The following is an 18,233-nucleotide window of genomic DNA, read 5'->3' as shown; positions in this document are numbered from 1 at the left end:
CTTTGCATAGCCAAAACAGTGTGCCATGGCAGCAGGGCAACGGTGCAAAAACCTCAGAGCCTCCCTGACCAAAACCAGGAGGTGACCCTTAAAATCTCCATGCATGCTGTGGCGGGTAGAATACATAGATCTTGTATGTTTTTCTTTGCTATGCATGAGTGTGAAGGAAATCATATATTAGGTTGTTATCATTATGTGCTTATTTCTTGTCTAGAATAGTGTGCATTGATATCCATGTGTGCAGTCCGAGTTCATCTCGCCCCGGTCCTTGGATAAAGCTGTTGACGCAGGAAAGTTTGAGCCGGGACCTCGGCCCAGCTGTTGGTGGCGTCCGACTGGCTCTTTTTGTTATGTCTTGTAATGTGCAATTCTTTGCTGGATTAATAAAAACCATGCAGGGGCGCGTGGGCGTTGAATTAGCGTTGGAAAACCCACGAGTACATTTGCCCAAGCGTTTTCCCTATGCCTGGCATAGAAAAGTCAATCTTGGCTGGTCTGAGTTACTCTTTTTGCTGCTTAGCAGCTAGGCTTGTTCTAGTCTTCTTTTAGAGATTTCTCTGACAATGAGTTTGTCATTGTATGCCTTGTAGAGCAGTTAATTTCATTAGCGGTCATACAGCTACATCGGGTGAATTAATGACCGCAATATACATTGCGCCACATGAAGAAAATGACTAGCTTTATTTCTATTTTCCTTGTTTCAACTCTAACAATATATATATATATATATATATATATATATATATATATATATATATATATATATATATATATAAAAGGTGTGGTGCATTTGTACGTGTTCGAATTTCATCCATATGAAATTGGGTTTTGATTGCATGTGTTTTGTGGAGCCAATGAGCTAGCCTTACGTCACCTCACTGCCCCTCCAAGGATAAAAGTCTTCCTGTAGTATTGCTTGGATGAATTTGGAATTTGAGCCTATTTGATAAGAAAGAGGTCAATATTGAGAATAAATGTGCAATGTGAGGGGTAAAAAGATTGTGTCAAACAAGTTGTATTGTAAAAGCTTTCTGAAATAGATGACGCATGTGTGACGTGCAGGGCTACTTCCGGTGGGAGAGCGGCAAGCCCAATAACGAGAATGGCAGACAGAACTGTGTTAAGTTGCTTTCAAATAGACATCTCAGCAACTTGCCCTGCTGTCATCTATCATTTTTCATCTGTAAAAAAAGGTACTTAAGTCATGGAACACTTGCTAACTTTGCATATTTTGGAGTAAGCACTGTCATTTCAAAACCTCTTACACCCCTACTGTCAAAATCTTTGCACCGATTCCTCACACTAGTTTTCCTCTCCCCACCTCTCCAACTCTTCCACCCACTACTTGTCCGAGCACTCATCACACTGTTGCTCCTACTGCTGTCCCTCCCTCAAAGAGCAGCAGGGATCCCCAGGACGCCATACCTGTCTCTGGCGAACAGGCTTGCTTTTTCCGTGTGAAGTGTAGTTGCACATCCACTGCGCCAGGTGGTGTAGTGGCACTTTCATACTGTGAGCGATACAAACTTTTTAGCCAGTATGAATGTGATTTTGGAGAGAATAAGAAATCAGCACAATGCTTTTATTTTTTTTTCTTCAAGTTCAAATGATTCAGATGTAGGTGCTCCTGCGTTAATGTTCCAGATCAATTTACATTACATTATCATTTAAAAATGTTCTGTTTCAAAAATGCTCGTTTTTCTTTTCTTTTTTTTATTATTAATTTCAGGGACTTTGATGCACTTGTTTTATTTTTCAGTTTCAGACTAACCTGTAAGCTACATAAACCCTGCATGAAGTAGTTAACCTTTGTAAAGAGTTGTTTCATATTGCTTTTTTGTTGATGTTAAAACTGACATAATTTTAGGTATATGTAAAATATTTTTATGGATAAACGATTATTTGTATTTAGTACTGTATTTAGACACTGGTGCGTGAGTGTGTGTGTGTGTGTGTGTGTGTTGGGGGTGGAGGGGGGGGGGGGGGGTATTTCTCTTTCCTAGCATAGATTGAAGATTTATAAGCAAAAAACAAGCAAAAGTAACTGTAAATAGCTGCCAAAAACGAAAGATTGCTTGTGCCACCACCTATCGATAATGCCAAACAGCGGGTTGCAATAAAAACCTGCGACAACTCATCTTCAAAATATCTTCTTAGCCACTTCTTCGGAGTGCGATGTGGCGAGCGAGTGGAAGTCTCACCAGGGTCATTGCTATTTCATCCCACGGGTTTGCAGAAAGAATGGTCTGATGCCGAGGACTACTGTGTCAAACTGGAAGCTCACCTGGCAAGCTTCCACTCAGAGCCAGAGCTTGATTCTTTTTTTTTCTTTTTCGATTGACGTTCTTTTTTTCGGCTGGGTTTTTTCTCCTGTAGTGCGATGTCATGCGGGAGGTTAACAATAGATGGGCAAGCCACCGGGTGCCCGCAATTGACACAATGGGCACACCTGCAAGTTTAAAATCACTTGCTGGTCCATGGGCTGAAGGAGAGGGGTCTGGTGTTCGATGGATGTTCGTGGCCGGACTGCGAAAATTTACCTCGTTACCCAAACTTCCGCATTAGCCCTGTCGGGAAGCTGAACGACTGGCATCAGGGTAGGAGCTAACCAATGGAAGAGCGGAACAACACAAATGAGTCTACAGATGGAGAAATCAGATGTTAATAAAGGTCAAAAAGGTCAAAAAAATCAATGTCGTTTCATAGTTTTTTGTGAGGTGGGACCTTCGTATCTCAAGCTGCTGCCGTTCTATTATTTGAGCCTTCTTAGGATCGCACAGCATTTTTGACACAATTTGCCATTCCTTACCATTAGAAATAGTTGTGTGCGCACACCGATTGGATTCGTAGCTGATCTTTCGGGACGGCTTGCCGAAGGCCACAGCATCAGCAACAGAGGACGAGCCAAGACGTCGACCGAGAGGTGCTTGGCAACAGCCCCTATAAAGAATTGCGTTATTGTGACAACATACGTTTGAATTTGTGGACATGTGTTGCTGGAATGTTGCAGCTTAGTCTTCAGGCTTCTCACGGCCACCGACAATGTGCTGCACCTGAGTTTTGGCATCCAAAATGGAAAGATGGTGATGACCCACTACTTGAATGTTATCAACGACAAGAAGAATGATCCCAAAGACAACACCTTCCCTCTGAGACACAAATGTGACTTTGAGGTTAGACCAATCACCACATCATACTACACACGACGGTCTCCCGTTGTTAGATCTATATCTGTTCGTCCGGTGGGCAGTGAGTTGCTCTGGCGGTCTTCATTTCATTGTTTAGAAATGGACAATTTTTTGTCTCCATTTTCCTTAATGACTGTAGCACTGACAAGTGGCTGACAGTCAAAGCACGATGATCAGCATGTTGCTCACTCCACTTTCTTGTTGCCCAGATGATCATCTATTTCAAATCCTTCTACTTCAATGTGACCATCAATGGCGGCCCCCAGCTGGTTTTCAAAAACCTGCACAATGTGCAAAGCATCACAAAGCTGCAAATGTGGCGCAACTTCTTGCTGATGGACGTCAAGCTGGTTTGACATCGCCTTGGTCAGAGCGGAAGCGCCTCTCCTAGCCATGCCCATATAACTCAGTTCTAACATGGCCGGACACCTTTCTCACCAATAGAGTCGTTGAAAAATATTGTTTGTCTCTGTGTGCCCTGCGAATTGAGCTTAAAAACTGTTCGAAGCAAATTAATCACGATGGAAAGCCAAAAACATTTGAATTTGACGAATTTTACTAATGATCAGTGAAAAACTCTTGATCGGTAAAAAAAACATTTACGGCAAATTCGTACCCTGAACAAATTATAGAGACCTAGGAAACGGAATCTTATTGTAAGGACGGTAATGGGGCGAGCAAGCAAGTTGACTAGACCAATGCCCATCCTTAAAATGAAATTTATTCTTGTGATGAATCTTGAAGCGCCTCTGTAATGCTTTCTTAGCTGGATATCCTATTTTAAAATATGTTAATCTGGAAAGCCGCGCTTTATTTCCATTTTTTGTTTACATTCTTTGTCATTCAGCTCTTTGCTGATACCGCTTTGTTTTCAATCAAAAAGTTCAAATGAATGTTTGACGTCTGCAGTAGTCAGTGGCACAGGATGAGTTAACCATGCCAGCTAAACAAGTTGAGTTCATTCTGTTTTCACAAGCAGGGGCATTAAAATGTGATTTATTGTGTGTTAAGAATTCAAGCACTATAGTTTGTAATGTTTACATATATCTAGTTTTGAAATGTGCTGTATTTCCGTTACCTGTTTTGCGTTTCCCGAGCTGATTGGCTGTTTCAGGTCCTACCGTTCCAAATACGGACTAAGTGTCACTATTGCCCAAACGCACAAACTACATTGACTGCAATACAAACACGTATCTGCTTACGCCATCCACATCTGAACCGAACATTATTTTCGCAAGCCACGTGGAGCCACAACATTAGAGCTTTTCAACTGTTTGGCTTCAGGGTAAAAGTACTTTTTTTAATTAATTGCTGCATGTTTGCTTTTATCCTGAAGGTGTTCAGCAGCGCTCGTCACCAATGTGTTACCGTAATGAACAGGATGGTGAATTGATGGGGCAGTTAGCTTGACTTCCTTTTTACAAGTGGAGGCTAACTGAGCTGACCGCAGTCTTCAGACTGGTGTCCTAGATGTTTATTGTAGGGGGGAAAGTGCCTAAAAATGCCTAAAGAAAGAGACAAAACAACACATAAAGCTGTATATGTGTTGTTTCTTCCTAGGGTCATGGCAGTTGTTTTTGTCCTAAACTGGGAAAATATCATGAAGAGGGGATGAAAAAATGTCGCCGATCACGTCATAAGCTGAAAAAAAGGTGAGGCAGGGATGGCACAGACTGGGGGTCCACTGTATTACGAAAATGAGGCGTTTCAAAACAGATATGCGATATTGGAAAAAGAATGCCGTGTTGCGTCACTTTGTATTGTAGTTTTGATGGGTCAATTTTATCGCCCAGCCCTAATAAAGAGCATTAAGCGATGCCAGTTTACCTAATGTGGGTATCGTCTCGCTGACATTTCACAGCTATTTTTTTCTTTCCATTTCTGTGAGTAATGTGTTTCCAAAATCAAGCACGCAGTAAATGCTTAACTGCCAATTAGGAGATATCAGATGGATTTTTTTGCAAAACACGTTAGTTTCAACTGCTGTCGCTAGTTTATGTTTACATATGTGCATCCAATAAAAAATGCTGACACATCTGTTGGAATATAAGACATTGTTTTATTATGGCACAAAAAAAGAGGTATAAAGAGCCATTATGTTTGTGCGCATCACCATAATCACTAAGGATGTATGGCAAAAGCATAGATGTCAGGTATCTGACATAACATGTTCAGTGCTTCTTTGGAGAATGTAGAATGTCTTTTAATACGAACAGTTGAGCCACACAAGCTTGCAAATAAAACCTTCACTAGTATGATGAAAAACATAACAGTCTGGTAAACAAACTTTTGTAAAGGGTGAACAACAGACTTCTGAATATAGATGAAAATGGGTTACCTTGGAATATTAGATTTTGGTTAAGATTTGTTGTCTGTCTCTGTGAAGAAGTGGCAACTATGCTACTTCTGAATATACTTGTGAAAATTGAGTAAAAGTGCAGGGAATATGCTGAGATGATCAAACAAAGCAGTGCTGCTGTAGATGTGAAACAGAGGCAAAAATGGACAATCCCTTGACACAGAAAATAAAGGTTGAATTTGGCCCTTTACATGGTCCAACTGAGTCCTGCAACCATCTTGGTATTATTATCATATTTTAGGAGCAAACTTTGAAAATTGATATATTGAATTGGATGATTCACACTTTGTGTGAACATGATGTCAATGAAATAAACAAAAACCCAAATGGAAAAGGGAGTCACTTTAGCAAAAAATGCATATTGGAGGAGCAGCTTTTGTTTTCTTTGGGTGGGTGAGAGGAAAATATTTGAACCGCCACAACAAATCTTCATCTTGTTGAATACTGTATACAAAAATAGTATTTCAGTCAACTAAAACTAAATAAAAATAGGGAGCGGGCCCTGAACACCTTCTATAATAAATTGTGTTTAAGCAAATGAACACTTTTTTGTGGTAATATTAACAAAATCTTCCACATTATCCCATAACAGCTGTGCGTTTGATATGCCAATAGCAATAAAAGTGCATGGTAGAGAAGGTGGACAAGAAAAGTGCAACACAAAGCATGATCTGAGAATAAGTAGCCACCTTGGCTGATGACTGAAATATTGACAGACCACGTGGCCAAAAGGCATCCAGAAGGAAGATTGCACAAGTTCTCCGTTCAAGGTCCCTCTTGAAGCCACTCTCAGATACCTGAAGTGGATTTCATGTGGAAAATCGTTGGTAATTACTGTTGAGTTTGATCCATTGTCACATCCAGTTTGTCGTAAACTTCCTTTAGCAGCAACAGAGCAGTATCCTCAGATTCCCTGGCAAATGAAAAGTTAAAAACACAACAATTTACTGGAAAAAGTAAGGGATTAACAGACAACAAACAGGTGCCTCCTCTGAATATATCATTGTACGACATACCAATAGCAAAGATGAGACTGAATGGCAAACAAATATTCATTGAAGCTCTCGATGGGTTTTTCCTGAAGCACATAGTCGATCCGCCGGCCTCCATTCAACATTCCCATTTTTATTTCTTCTTGCTCGGCCTGCTGCTGAAGCTCTCTTGATTCTGATGACTCCACATCCTCGCTCTCAGCTGGAGGGACAAAAGAAAAAGGACATTAGATTTTTGGGGTTTTTTTTTTCATCAGATTTAAGCTTTCATGTGCTAAAAGTCAATCTAATCTGCCCAAGGCCTTTAGATGGAAGATGCGATTGAAACCACTGTATAATACCAATGAGACTGTGAGATTTCAAAGGGTCATCAGCATTTTTCCAGTCAACCTCAACTAGCAAAATTCTGTAGCAACCTGAACAAAGTTAAAATATTTCGTAAAAAGCCGCCTCTCTGGTGAGTATGGAGTATTTTTTTAAATCGTTAATATCCAAAACCTGCCACTGAAATAAGAGTACATGTAGGAACATGACACCAGGAAAGGGAATACAATTTCTCCGGCCCTGAACGATAACTTCTTAAGAGTGTAATACAGAATTCTTCAGAAGCAGCATTTATACTATACAACCATTAGTAACAGAGCGGACGAGCATTGGTTAGCAGCAGGAGGGATCCTACATAAGTTAAAAAGATTGTGGTGAACCAAAACAACTAAATTAATCTGTGAAAGATTTCTTTCAAGAGTAGAATACAGCTATGAATCCATTCGAGCTCAGTGAATGTAAAACAACTTTGAGTACACATTAGACATCTTTCGTGTTAGCCGTGTGACTGCCCTGGCTTACCTTGGATGTAATGCCTATGAAGGGCCCTGGGCCACTCCAAAATTTTAGTCCAAAAGTCACCTCTTTGTTCTTCCCTCTGAGCAGAGGCACAAACTGCAGCCAACGCTGAGGTTCAAAGTAAAGCGCAAAGGGGTGCAAGAAGCAGGTGTGACCACCAGAAAGCGTAAGAGACAAACAGGCGGGACATTTGCCAGCAGAGAGTGAGGAGGGGTTTGAAGACAAGGGTGTTAGGCAGACACATGCACATATACACACGGCACAGGGATTTACATGTATACATTATACAATATATATATTTACGAACCACACACACACGCACAAAAACTCCAAAGCAAAATGAACCTGGTGTCTCCTGAAAGTGTCTTTCTGTTGTAGTTTCTCCTTCCTCCACCGGGGGCAGTGCAGCAACAGGTAATCTAGAAAGTGACTGCCAAGCGGTCCTTAAGGATCCCAGCACATTATTTTTCAAATCTATGCTCATGCGGGTCAAACTGTCCTTCAGTTCTAGAAGATAAAAGTGCATAGATTTAGGATTCCCCCCCCCAAAAAAAACAGATCACGCTACAATAGTGTTTGACACAATGGACGGGGGGGAGAAAAACGAGAATTCATACCCAAGTGCATCCTCTTGCGGCCTTTATGGTGCGGGATTAGCATGGGCTCAAGATCAACTTCTGAAATTATCATGGGTTCAATCCGGTAAGCTACAGGATCAAACTGCATGACAAAAGACAAAACATGAGATGATTTCACGACTTCATCAAATAATTAGATAAAAGTGGCGGTTTATCAGGAATTTTATTGTTGCGTACTGGGTGATAGATATTGTAAAAGCTCTTGCAGGTCGGGAAGCTGTAGTTGAGATCGATGCGCTTAAGTCCACGGACAGTTAGGAACATTCCAATAGGGGATCCAAACGCAAAAAAGGTCTGTGGCTGGAATGCGAGCTGTGGGTAATCAATGGATACCTGCGGAGAGAAGGTTTACTCAATCTTATCAAAGTACAAAAACCAGAAGGGTTTACTTTAGACAGTGGTCTTTCGTTGAAAAGCCACCTCATCCTTTCACAACATCGGAACGACTTTGAGAGAGAATGAGCGTGCACGAGGAAGAGAGCTGATTACTCATGCAGGACTGGATGAGAGCAGAAAGTGAGGGTGGGCTTGAGTTTCACAGTCTGTTACAACCAATAAAACATCATTGATCATAAGTGACTGTACCAGGGGTCACCAACAAGGGTTTTGATTAATGCCAAGGTTCTCTAACTTTCTTAGGTAGTCACTAATCACAATATCAGCTCATTGGTGAGCTACTTTGAAAACACTTTACCGATGCATTGCTCACGGCTTATCCGGGGCAGACGAGCATCACATTAGTGACCCCTGGACAAGACTGTGTTTTAAAGCTATCGTGTGGACACCACTTGAGACAAACCTGTCCCTTGGCTATGCCTCCACTGGTCTGTCCAGGCAGGCAGGCGGGAGAGAAGCAGGAGGGTGATGCATGAGGGCTGGAAGCAAAAGTAGCACTTTCCATGCATGCATGCGTGGTACCTGTCCGATGCCCATGTTGAAATATTCGTAATCTACGGCGCTGGTAACGGACTGTGTTCTGAGGAACTGGCCCTTTTCGACCTCGCATCCCGGAGACTTGTAACTGTTGTCCTCGCGGTGGAGAGAACCTTGTCGCACGGGAGCCAGATGCCCTGCTTTGTAATCCTGATTGAACACGATTTTACTCAATTAATTAGTCCCATCGTTTAGAAAAACGGCCATCTAAAATTCAATCAGACAAAAGAATGACAAAATACAAAAGGATATCTGAACATACAGAGCATATAGAACAGTACAAAGAACCTGGTTAGTGTGTATTCACATCACTTCCCTCAACATTTTGTTAGGGCCTTATTGGTTATCCTTATGGGTAAAAAAATACTATACACAAAATCCAATAATGGCGATGGGTTAGGGTTACTTTCGTGATAGTTCATTAAATCTTTTAATGCCATCCATTAAAAAGAGAGAATCTGCATGCCTACTTCAAGTATTCATTAAAAAAAAGGTTGATGTCAAATGACTGCTCCTCAGTAGGGTTTACGTTGAGGTTCTTTCATGTCAACTGCGCTCAAAGTGTTGAATCAAAAATTAAGAAATCACATATACAATGGACCCCACATTTGGCACCCAAAGCCATACATAAGTGAGTATTAAAAAAAAAAAAAAAATTAGGGGGGGGGGTATTTTTTTTCCCCATCTTTTTTTGGGAAAACACAAACTGAATGTTTAATCATGCTTTTTTTTAGGAATTTGGGGGGTAATGGCTTGGTTCTTTTTGCTCATGAATACCAGGGCTTCACTACATATAAGTACTGTACTGTACTCAAAACCTTGTTTCTGTACTGACTTTTTGAATACTACAGATGCAGAGAATTTGTAATAAGTGAGAGTCTAACCTCTGAAGAATATTTTCTCCTGACATACTTCAGGATCTTCTTCCGAGGGCCGAGAGGAATTCCTATATCTTTGAGATCGTTTTCTTGGCAAAGAGTCTAAAGGAAGATAAACAGTATTAAAAAAAAGCCTACGTACACAAGACTGTATATTACATTAGATTTTTTGTATTATTGTGTACCAGTGATTCAAGGTCCAGGTTTTCTGCCTTTAATATGGGTGAGTATTGCTGCAGACCCAGTCGGGTGAGAGTCTGTTCTAGCATATCAATGTCCGGATGACAGGGGTCAACAGACAGCACCTTCAGCATAAAGTTGTTGTTTTTTTTTTAACCCTTTTCGGTCCACTTACTGAGAAAGCAATCATTGTGAACACAACCGTACCTCCCCTTTTGCCGATTCTTCTGAACACGCACTCTGGTTGGTTAGCAAGTCAAACAGGATCAATGAACCTGTTGAAAGAGAGGTAACTAAGAGTAAGTGTTGCATCGCTTAAGGTGAATGTAAAATCTATAATTACGTGTTAATGTGTTTCTAACCAAGGCTATGACCCACGACAGAAATTTCCCCCTTGAACTTGGGATGTCTCTGTTTAAAGAGAGTGTGTAGTCTGTTGATCTCTGAGGCAACTGTGTCCACTATGGTCTGGCAGTAGGTGGGGCTGTTATAGAAAAACAAGTCTAGCAGCGTGTCGTTGGTGAAATGTCTCAGCCTGCTGATGCTAGGCAAAGTGATCCTGTGGATATCCCTGGGAAGCAGGAAGAAAAAAAATAAAGAACAAAACCCAATGAGACTGAACCAACCCCTGGAATCCATATACTGGCTTGCGTCTCCACTCGGCTGTTATACGCCCAGCGCATGACGCATCCATGTTCATGAATGAGAGTGGTTCCACATCCTGCATATCCGTTGCTCTGCGCTGCGTCGTGGCTGCGCCATCCACCAACGTAAAGCAGGGCTTGAAAATCTGGTCCGCCGCCGTGGTCGATTCCACAGTTCGGAAAGCGCCAAACAAACGAACGGGATCTACATCCAGATTTACAGAGAAAAAACCCTCCACACGGACAAGATTGCATTCTCCATTGCTGATTGATTGGATGAAGGCAAATCAACTCCTTCTCCTTCTCTGTGCCATTGTCATTGAGAGAAAAAGTGCAACGCTTTCCCCCTACTGTTTGAGTCAAGAGTCACGAATACTGTATGGACCTATAAATGAAGCATGCAATGAAGTCTTATCCACGCAAACATTCCACAAATGGAGCTTTGTTAGTTTCTGGAAATTGAGGAAACTTTTTTTTTTTTATTTTAAGTTGTGAATTGTTAGACTCTCCACAAGCGCAGTATGACCTTCCGGGGCCTCCGCAGCCTGAGCGGAGACGCATGCGGCGGGTGGGGGTGTGGGGCGTTGTTGCGGTGGCGCACCGCAGCACAGCAGAGCAGAGGTGCAAAGCAGTATGTGGAATGTCCATTTAATAATGCGTATACTTGGTCTTTCTTCACACTTACTCATCCACACCAGTGGCATCTCCATGCAAAGCGCTGTGCCAGTTGACTGGGAGAAACTCCACTTTGCCAACCTTGCCCTCGAGCTGAGCGTTCTTATAATGAGAAGCCAACAAGGACAGAGACACACTTCGGAAGTCATTCACTGGAAAGAGAACATAAAAGTAGGGATTGTAAATACATTTCCACACAATGTAGAACAAAAAAAACATACACCTACCACACTGTATGATGGATCTGAAGCGCAGGTCACATGCAGGACCAATGCCATGGACCATAAACACAAGGTGGTCCACCTTTTCAGGCTCACCTTGAAACAAACAGATGATGAAATCCCAAGTTTCAATAAAGTTATTAAGAATGTATTCACATTTTACATTAATGACATACTATTATTAAAAAAAAAAAAAATTATGCACACCATCTGGTATTTCTACAGGGATGTTGCTAATGCCACGTTTGACTGTTCTTGGACGGGTGTTCTCAGAGGGCGAGGTGACCCAATCTTCTTGAAATCCTATTGGCTGGTAGTGCATTATCAGCTGAAAAGAAGGAGAGAAAAGGGGAACAATATTTTTTTTTTGTATTTAAAAGAAGAATGAAACTAGGCCATAAATATAATTAGGTGACATTATAGATGCAGTACTCACCTTGGGATTGTGTAAAATGACCGTCTCTCCCGTGGGAAAATCCAGCTTCCTTTTCCACTCATCTAAAGTAACTGCGATCATATAAGCATCCTGAAAAATTAAAACAAGTTACTTATTTCTTAACTATTCTAACTATTTCTTATTAAAGAACAGGCCTGGTGCGAAGAAACCTCTCCGGGACCAGCTTACCTCCAGACTGTTGCTAAAGTCTTCAGTGTAGGGCATAAACCTTAGGTCTTTATCGCCCTTGTAGAACCAAGTGCAGCGGCGAACTTCAGTGGGAGCTTGTTCCCAGTACACGGGATAGCGCTTCCTCTCCTTGACATGTACATCATAGCGCTCGCCTTCCACAGCCACCACCACCTCCTCATCATGGCTTCCTGACACCAAGAAATATCACACATTAGACCAGCGAACAGAAACATACTGTATAAAGCACATACCACTTGCCTCCCAATTCTTCCATGTTTTTTTCCTCAAATGTATTTTTATATTCACAGATACATCTAAATAACGGCTTTATTCTAACGGGGGGTTCAGTGTCTTGCTCAAGGTTATATCGACATGGTCATAATGGCCGTGGGCTCAAAACCATAACCTCCGGATTATGGACAGACCAGTCTACCAGTGAGCCACGCCGCCCTGAAATTTAAACTCACACTCTGTATATTTTTGTAGCACACTACACAGAGATCCCACCTGTCCAGGCACACAAGAAGAGAGGTCAGAGTGAAAAAGCACACAAACACTGCTGCACCTCCTAGGCTAGCGGGGTGGGCTCAGTGCCTTGGGCAATGCCTCCTTGGCAACAGCAGACTGGCCTTTCTCCAAACACTAGTCACCATTTTACATTTGTTTGCAGCAAGACAAGAACTGAAACGCTCTATTTCCAAAGCGCAACTCCCTAATGTTAAGATACCGCAACGATGAGCTTGAACATCCATGAGCGGTGTCCAAACTCGGTCCTCGAAAGCCGGTATCCTGTATTCTTTCCCCAGCACACCTGATTCAAATGATCAGGAGCATTATGAGGCTCCTACTGAGCTAACTGATGAGTTGACCACTTGAATCAGATGTATAGGGGAGAGAAACCAGGAAAACATGCAGGATACCGGCCCTCAAGGAAAAACATAAAAATATGTCTGCGATTAAATGAGTTCAAATTTGGACAGCCCTGTTACATGTAATAGGCAAACGTCAACCACACTAATAACTAGAGTATATTGAAATATTACTTAACAAACTGCTTGTGCTTTAGCAAAAACAATGGGTAGAAGACAAGTAAGTGACTTTCGGCTTTACCCTGCAAAGAATGTAAAAAATAAAGAGTATGTGCATCATGATTTAATGCTGCAACCATATTTAGTGTAAGGAGTGTTGCTCCTTCGTGTGTGTGCCCACTTTGGTCTCCAGGGGGCAGCACTCCATAATAAAATCATGAGGTTTTCATCTTAACACTACTACCTAGTAAACTGCTGTCATTTTCCACCTAATTACAATAACCACACCTGCCGTTCTTGTTGAGGTGTGCATGAAGTTATAAGTGCAAGTAGTGCTTGCGAGTGCAGATTGCAAGCATATGAAAATTGCTGAATTACAACTTTTGAAAGAAGAGAGGAAAAAACTAAATAATACAAAATACATTATCTAAAAAGTTGATGCACCAACTTTAAAGACATGTTTTTTTTCTACACAGGAAGTTAAGCAAAATTAACTATTTTCCAGCAGTTTTTGCTCATATCTGCAATGACTGTGGGTAATATGCTTGGGCTGAGTGGCCATGGATGCTGGCTTGGCCGAAGCATAAAACAAGGATGCAAAAAACAGGACGACAGCACTTACTGGGAACACCCTACACATTCACACCCTTGTCGAGAATGCACAACTGATGGGCACAAGCATGACAATGAAGATGCAAAAAAAGCAGGACGACAGCACTGACTTGGGACACCCGACACACTCACACTCTTGTCAAGAATGTGCAAAGGAGGAGCACAAGTGTGGTAATGAGAGTATTGGGATTGAGCGTTATTGTTATTTTTGAGGATGGTAATGATTATTGTTTTGTTATGTCTACATGTTTTGCTTCACCATTCATTTTCAAATGTGTTGCTTACAGTGTTGTGAAACGGTAGCTATCGATGCTAACTGTTAGCATGTCTATGAGATTTTCCATTTTATGACTTAATTTTTTGTTTAATATTTATTTTTATAGGGAACTACAACTGGGAGTGGCATTCAACAATTAAATAACCACATTTTTGCTGTGCTCAAATTAACGCTTGCAGGTCAAAGCAAATAAAGATAAAAAACAGGAAAATGATGGCTTGTATCTTGGAAAAACTTGTAAGACAAGTTACTCATACCTCAAGATGATCGTATTAAAACGATAATCATATTCATGGAGAAAAGAGAATTAGTGTGCAAAAAATGTCAATATTGAATTTTAACTTGGCAACAGTGGTATTTAGCATTTCAGCGAGTAAGTTTAGTGTATGTCCAGGCATAGTTTGGGCATGCTTACGTGCATTGTTGGCATTCTCCAATTTGTATGAATCTTCTCTGCTAAAAGGCAGCCAGAGTACATTGTCATCGCTCTGTTTACAGAAGAACCAGTGAGGCTCTACTTTTTGGTAAGGAGGCGGGACTGGCTCCATGTCGACCATCTCAAAGGATGGAGTCAAACCAGGTGTGTCTTCATCCACTGCCGGCAGCACCTGCAAAAAACACGAAAATATGCAAGTTGGAAATCACAAACATCAAAGCTCGGTTTGTTTTGTTCCATTAAGCGCATACACAAAGAAACCCAAAACCATCTGTCAAAGTCAAAAACAACAGACAGGAAAAGATTGGGCCACAATCCACTTTGTCAGGCAGACAAAGCTCTGTTTTACTCTGCTCTGTGCTCCGCTTGTCCAGCTTTCTCCTCTTTGTACGACTGACACAAGTAGAGCACGTAAACAGCCCTCCTTACTTGAATCTTAACCATTAAGTGCCTTCCACAACTTCGCAGGCAATCACACAATTGTCAAGTCAGGAGGGCGTTAACATTTCCAGAAAGATGATGAATAATTTGGAAAACATATTTCCTAAGAGCTATGAAAGATAAAGTTGCTAAATCTTGGACAGTCAACGCAATACCCTGTCACCAAATGTTAACAGAGTGTGAAACAGCAATGAGGAACAATTTGTGACTTCCATGTATAGCCTAACTATTTTTTTTCCCAAGACAGAACAGCAGTGTGTTTCTTCATTTTGCCATGCTGTGCATGCAGTGAGTAAAGAATGTAGCGGCTATTTTTGTCCATTAGAACAGGAGCACAAACCAACTCTCACAGTAAATAAGAATTACTGAGCACCGAGATTTATGGCCCCTAGAGTGGTGTGAGTTGTGACAATGCTGAGTCAATAGACTATTTCAGTCCTGCTTGGCAAAGCCTTGGAATTGTGCAAGATGTCAGGAGTTGTTGCGGAGAGGCACATTGTTACTTTTATCAAATGCTCAGCACTTGGATCACAGCGCTCTAAAGGTCAGTCAAGGAAGGCAGGCATACCACCAGATTATGATTCTGGCCGCTGGGTTTCTTCTCTAATTTTCATTTCACTAAGTACTCTTGACATACATTCCATGACCCGGCCACAACAAAGTGATGGTAGGTCAACAACTGATTTTCTCCAAATGTTCAAGTAGATGAAGTGCTTGCAAAATTCAAATAAATGTGCATATTTTCATCCATCAGTATCTATTTTTCCTCACAGTCAAAGGTGAGCAAGAGCACCTCTCACCTGACTTTTGGCGAGAAGTAGGATAGACCCAGGACTGGTGGCCAGCCAATCGCAGTGCCCATAACTTGTTTTTGAAATACAAGAGGAAGCTGTAGTATCCATACAAAACTCATTGGTGAGAACATGCAAACTACATTCAGGAGGACTAGAGCCAAAATTTGAACCCTGACTCTATTGTGAGGCTGATGTGTAAACCACATCTGGTAAGTCACTTATTTTTTTTCTTGTCTGTATTGAAAATAAGAATAACATCAAACATTAAAAAAACAGTTTTCATCGTAGCAATTTTAGACTAAAATACAAAACGGAAATCACAACACAAGAATAAATTTGATTTTAACATTTACAGTAAGTGGCCAGGCTTATGCGATGCTGATGTTTGAATATGAGCATCAAAAAAAGATACGCTACATCACTGCTACATCCAGTCCAGATGACAATCCATCAGCATGTTATAACACAAACAATTATGTACAGAATTGTTACTGTGGTGATTGTCAAAATGCAATATGCAAACTCTCTTTAATGGTACATGAAGATTCACTATCTATGGTCGATCGGTCATTTGATGGATGATGTCCCAAACTGATTGTGGTGATTAACACATGGACACAGTTACTGTCGCAATATGACAGGTGCCAGCCATCTTTGTAAATTTTCTTAAAAAAGGAAGTGAGCTCATCAAGCGTTTCTCCAATATCTTACTATTTAAAAAAATCCTTTGTACATGACTCATTGTGCTGCCCTGCTTTTTTCACCAATAATCTTCCATTCGTGCTAGTTAAATGTTTGAGGCAAGTGTCAGCGTTTGAAACATGGATGCTAATTCTGACTTGTTGACATTTTAGAATTTTGACCTGTCCTAAACAATTGATGGATATTTTTAACTGAAATTTGACAGCAGATCAGAGAAGGGAAGTCCCTGAGTACAAGACAAAATGGAGTGAGGAGAATGTTGAGAGGCAATAAAAATTGTACCGGTTTATTCTAATTTGAAACTGTTTTTTGACCAGATTTTCTGTAGTCAATATTGCAAAAACTAAAAAGGCTCAATTTCTACAGAACACTTAATCCGATTTTCAAAATTCTCTCTGCGTTGTACTGAGATTGAGGTACCCTTTTCAATTTTCACATATTTTATTTTTTTCTCAATTTTGTCTTGTTGCTATTTAATGATTAGTTTTGAACAGACGTCGATGAAACGGTGTCAAGTTTTCACAGTGCACCTAAAAGAATGTGGAGATCCAGTTCTGGTCCACCGACCTTGAATTTGGCACCCATGATAAAGTTTCAATTAGTGGGTTCAATTTAGGAAAGGTTGTTGAGCTGTGTGCACGTCACACCGGTGTCGGCAACTTGACACCAAAACATAAACAAGCCTAGACACCCAGAAATCAACACACAACTATATTGCATTACAAGTAAGGGCTCCCCATACTCAGAGATGGAAAAATCAGGTCCAGAAAGTACCCTGCCCACTGTTTGGTTTTAGCCACATGCCAAACTGTGGCAGGGTTTTTACTGTGGGGACCTGGATTTCCCATCTCTGCCCATATGTAGCCTACTCACCTGGTCCACATGTGTTGTCTCTGCAGTCAAGGCCTGATCGGGGCCGATGACCTGATCCTCATCTTTGTTTGAAGGGGCATCCTTAGACAGAGCCCCCTTGTCAGCAGAACTAAGGGACATGAGTTGAACCTTGTCCAAGTCTTTGTTGTACCCTGGGAGAGGTTGGTGGGCAACAAACACACGTCTCTCTGTCAAATTCAACAACTAGAGGCACACAAATAAGGTAGATGTTTACACTGACACGAGTTATCATTGCATCATTACGAAGTTAGTGGAAAGGACACAAAAGTGTGCTAACACTGCGACCGAGCACAACTGGCCACGGATCAAATGCAGCAACATTTAAAACGTATTTTAATTTAACATTGTTGATCCACTATTACAGCTATGAGGCAGAACATTTGTTTACATGCTAGCTTGGTAAAGCTGCTAACGGAGAACGAGTTTTACAAGTCTAGCATTTTGATTTTTTAATTCATACAACAGAAAAGAGAGACTTAAACTCACCGACAACCTCCAAAATGCTGAGCTTGGAGAAGTTTCGTATTTGTTATTTTGCTAGCCCCGACTAGCTGGCTTAGCCATTAGCCAAGGACGTGCTGTACACCGTACACACAGTGCCCACTGTCAAATAGTGCGACTTCAAGGTGCTCTCGGTAATGTGAAAACAAAATAGAAATTTAAATTGTACGCGAGATGTTAGCTAGTAACAAGTAAAAACATTTTTTGATGGAAATGCATTTTGGTTATTAATTATCCTGGTACTGTTGTATTTTACTGTAGATTGTTCCCAGACACCGTGGTACAAATAATGTAACGTGTCACGTGGATTGTTAAATTACCGAGGAGTACCCGAAGGCACCATTTCACCGCCCCCACGCTACACGATTA

At 41.2% G+C, this 18,233-nt stretch overlaps 1 protein-coding gene across 5 annotated transcripts; it reads right to left on the bottom strand.

Moving 5' to 3' along the window:
- Positions 1-5,227: 5,227 nt before the first annotated feature.
- On the bottom strand, positions 5,228-18,107 carry ddhd2 (DDHD domain containing 2). Of its 5 annotated transcripts, none has more exons than XM_088427386.1 (20): positions 17,850-18,107; positions 17,343-17,546; positions 14,512-14,704; positions 12,177-12,367; positions 11,988-12,077; positions 11,759-11,879; positions 11,558-11,647; positions 11,341-11,482; positions 10,374-10,582; positions 10,219-10,286; positions 10,017-10,136; positions 9,838-9,933; positions 8,939-9,103; positions 8,820-8,846; positions 8,198-8,353; positions 8,000-8,102; positions 7,728-7,889; positions 7,386-7,490; positions 6,564-6,741; positions 5,228-6,460 (listed from the first exon to the last, which is right to left on the bottom strand). In XM_088427386.1, exons 2-20 carry the CDS (start codon positions 17,460-17,462, stop codon positions 6,379-6,381), a joined length of 2,418 nt encoding a protein of 805 aa, XP_088283512.1. In that variant the 5' UTR covers positions 17,463-17,546; positions 17,850-18,107; the 3' UTR covers positions 5,228-6,378. The 5 variants fall into 5 exon arrangements, with proteins under 5 accessions (XP_088283512.1, XP_088283505.1, XP_088283529.1 ...); XM_088427379.1 differs by having other exon boundaries at positions 17,343-17,494; positions 17,850-18,106; XM_088427403.1 differs by lacking the exon at positions 7,386-7,490 and having other exon boundaries at positions 17,343-17,494; positions 17,850-18,103.
- Between the last annotated feature and the right edge of the window lie 126 nt (positions 18,108-18,233).

The sequence above is a fragment of the Hippichthys cyanospilos genome, chromosome 1, assembly GCF_059441005.1.
Source record: "Hippichthys cyanospilos isolate Australia breed blue-spotted pipefish chromosome 1, RoL_Hcya_1.0, whole genome shotgun sequence".
NCBI lineage: Eukaryota > Metazoa > Chordata > Actinopteri > Syngnathiformes > Syngnathidae > Hippichthys > Hippichthys cyanospilos.
The sequence above is the reverse complement of the archived record's forward strand: the minus strand, read 5'-3'. Positions and strand labels throughout refer to the sequence as shown.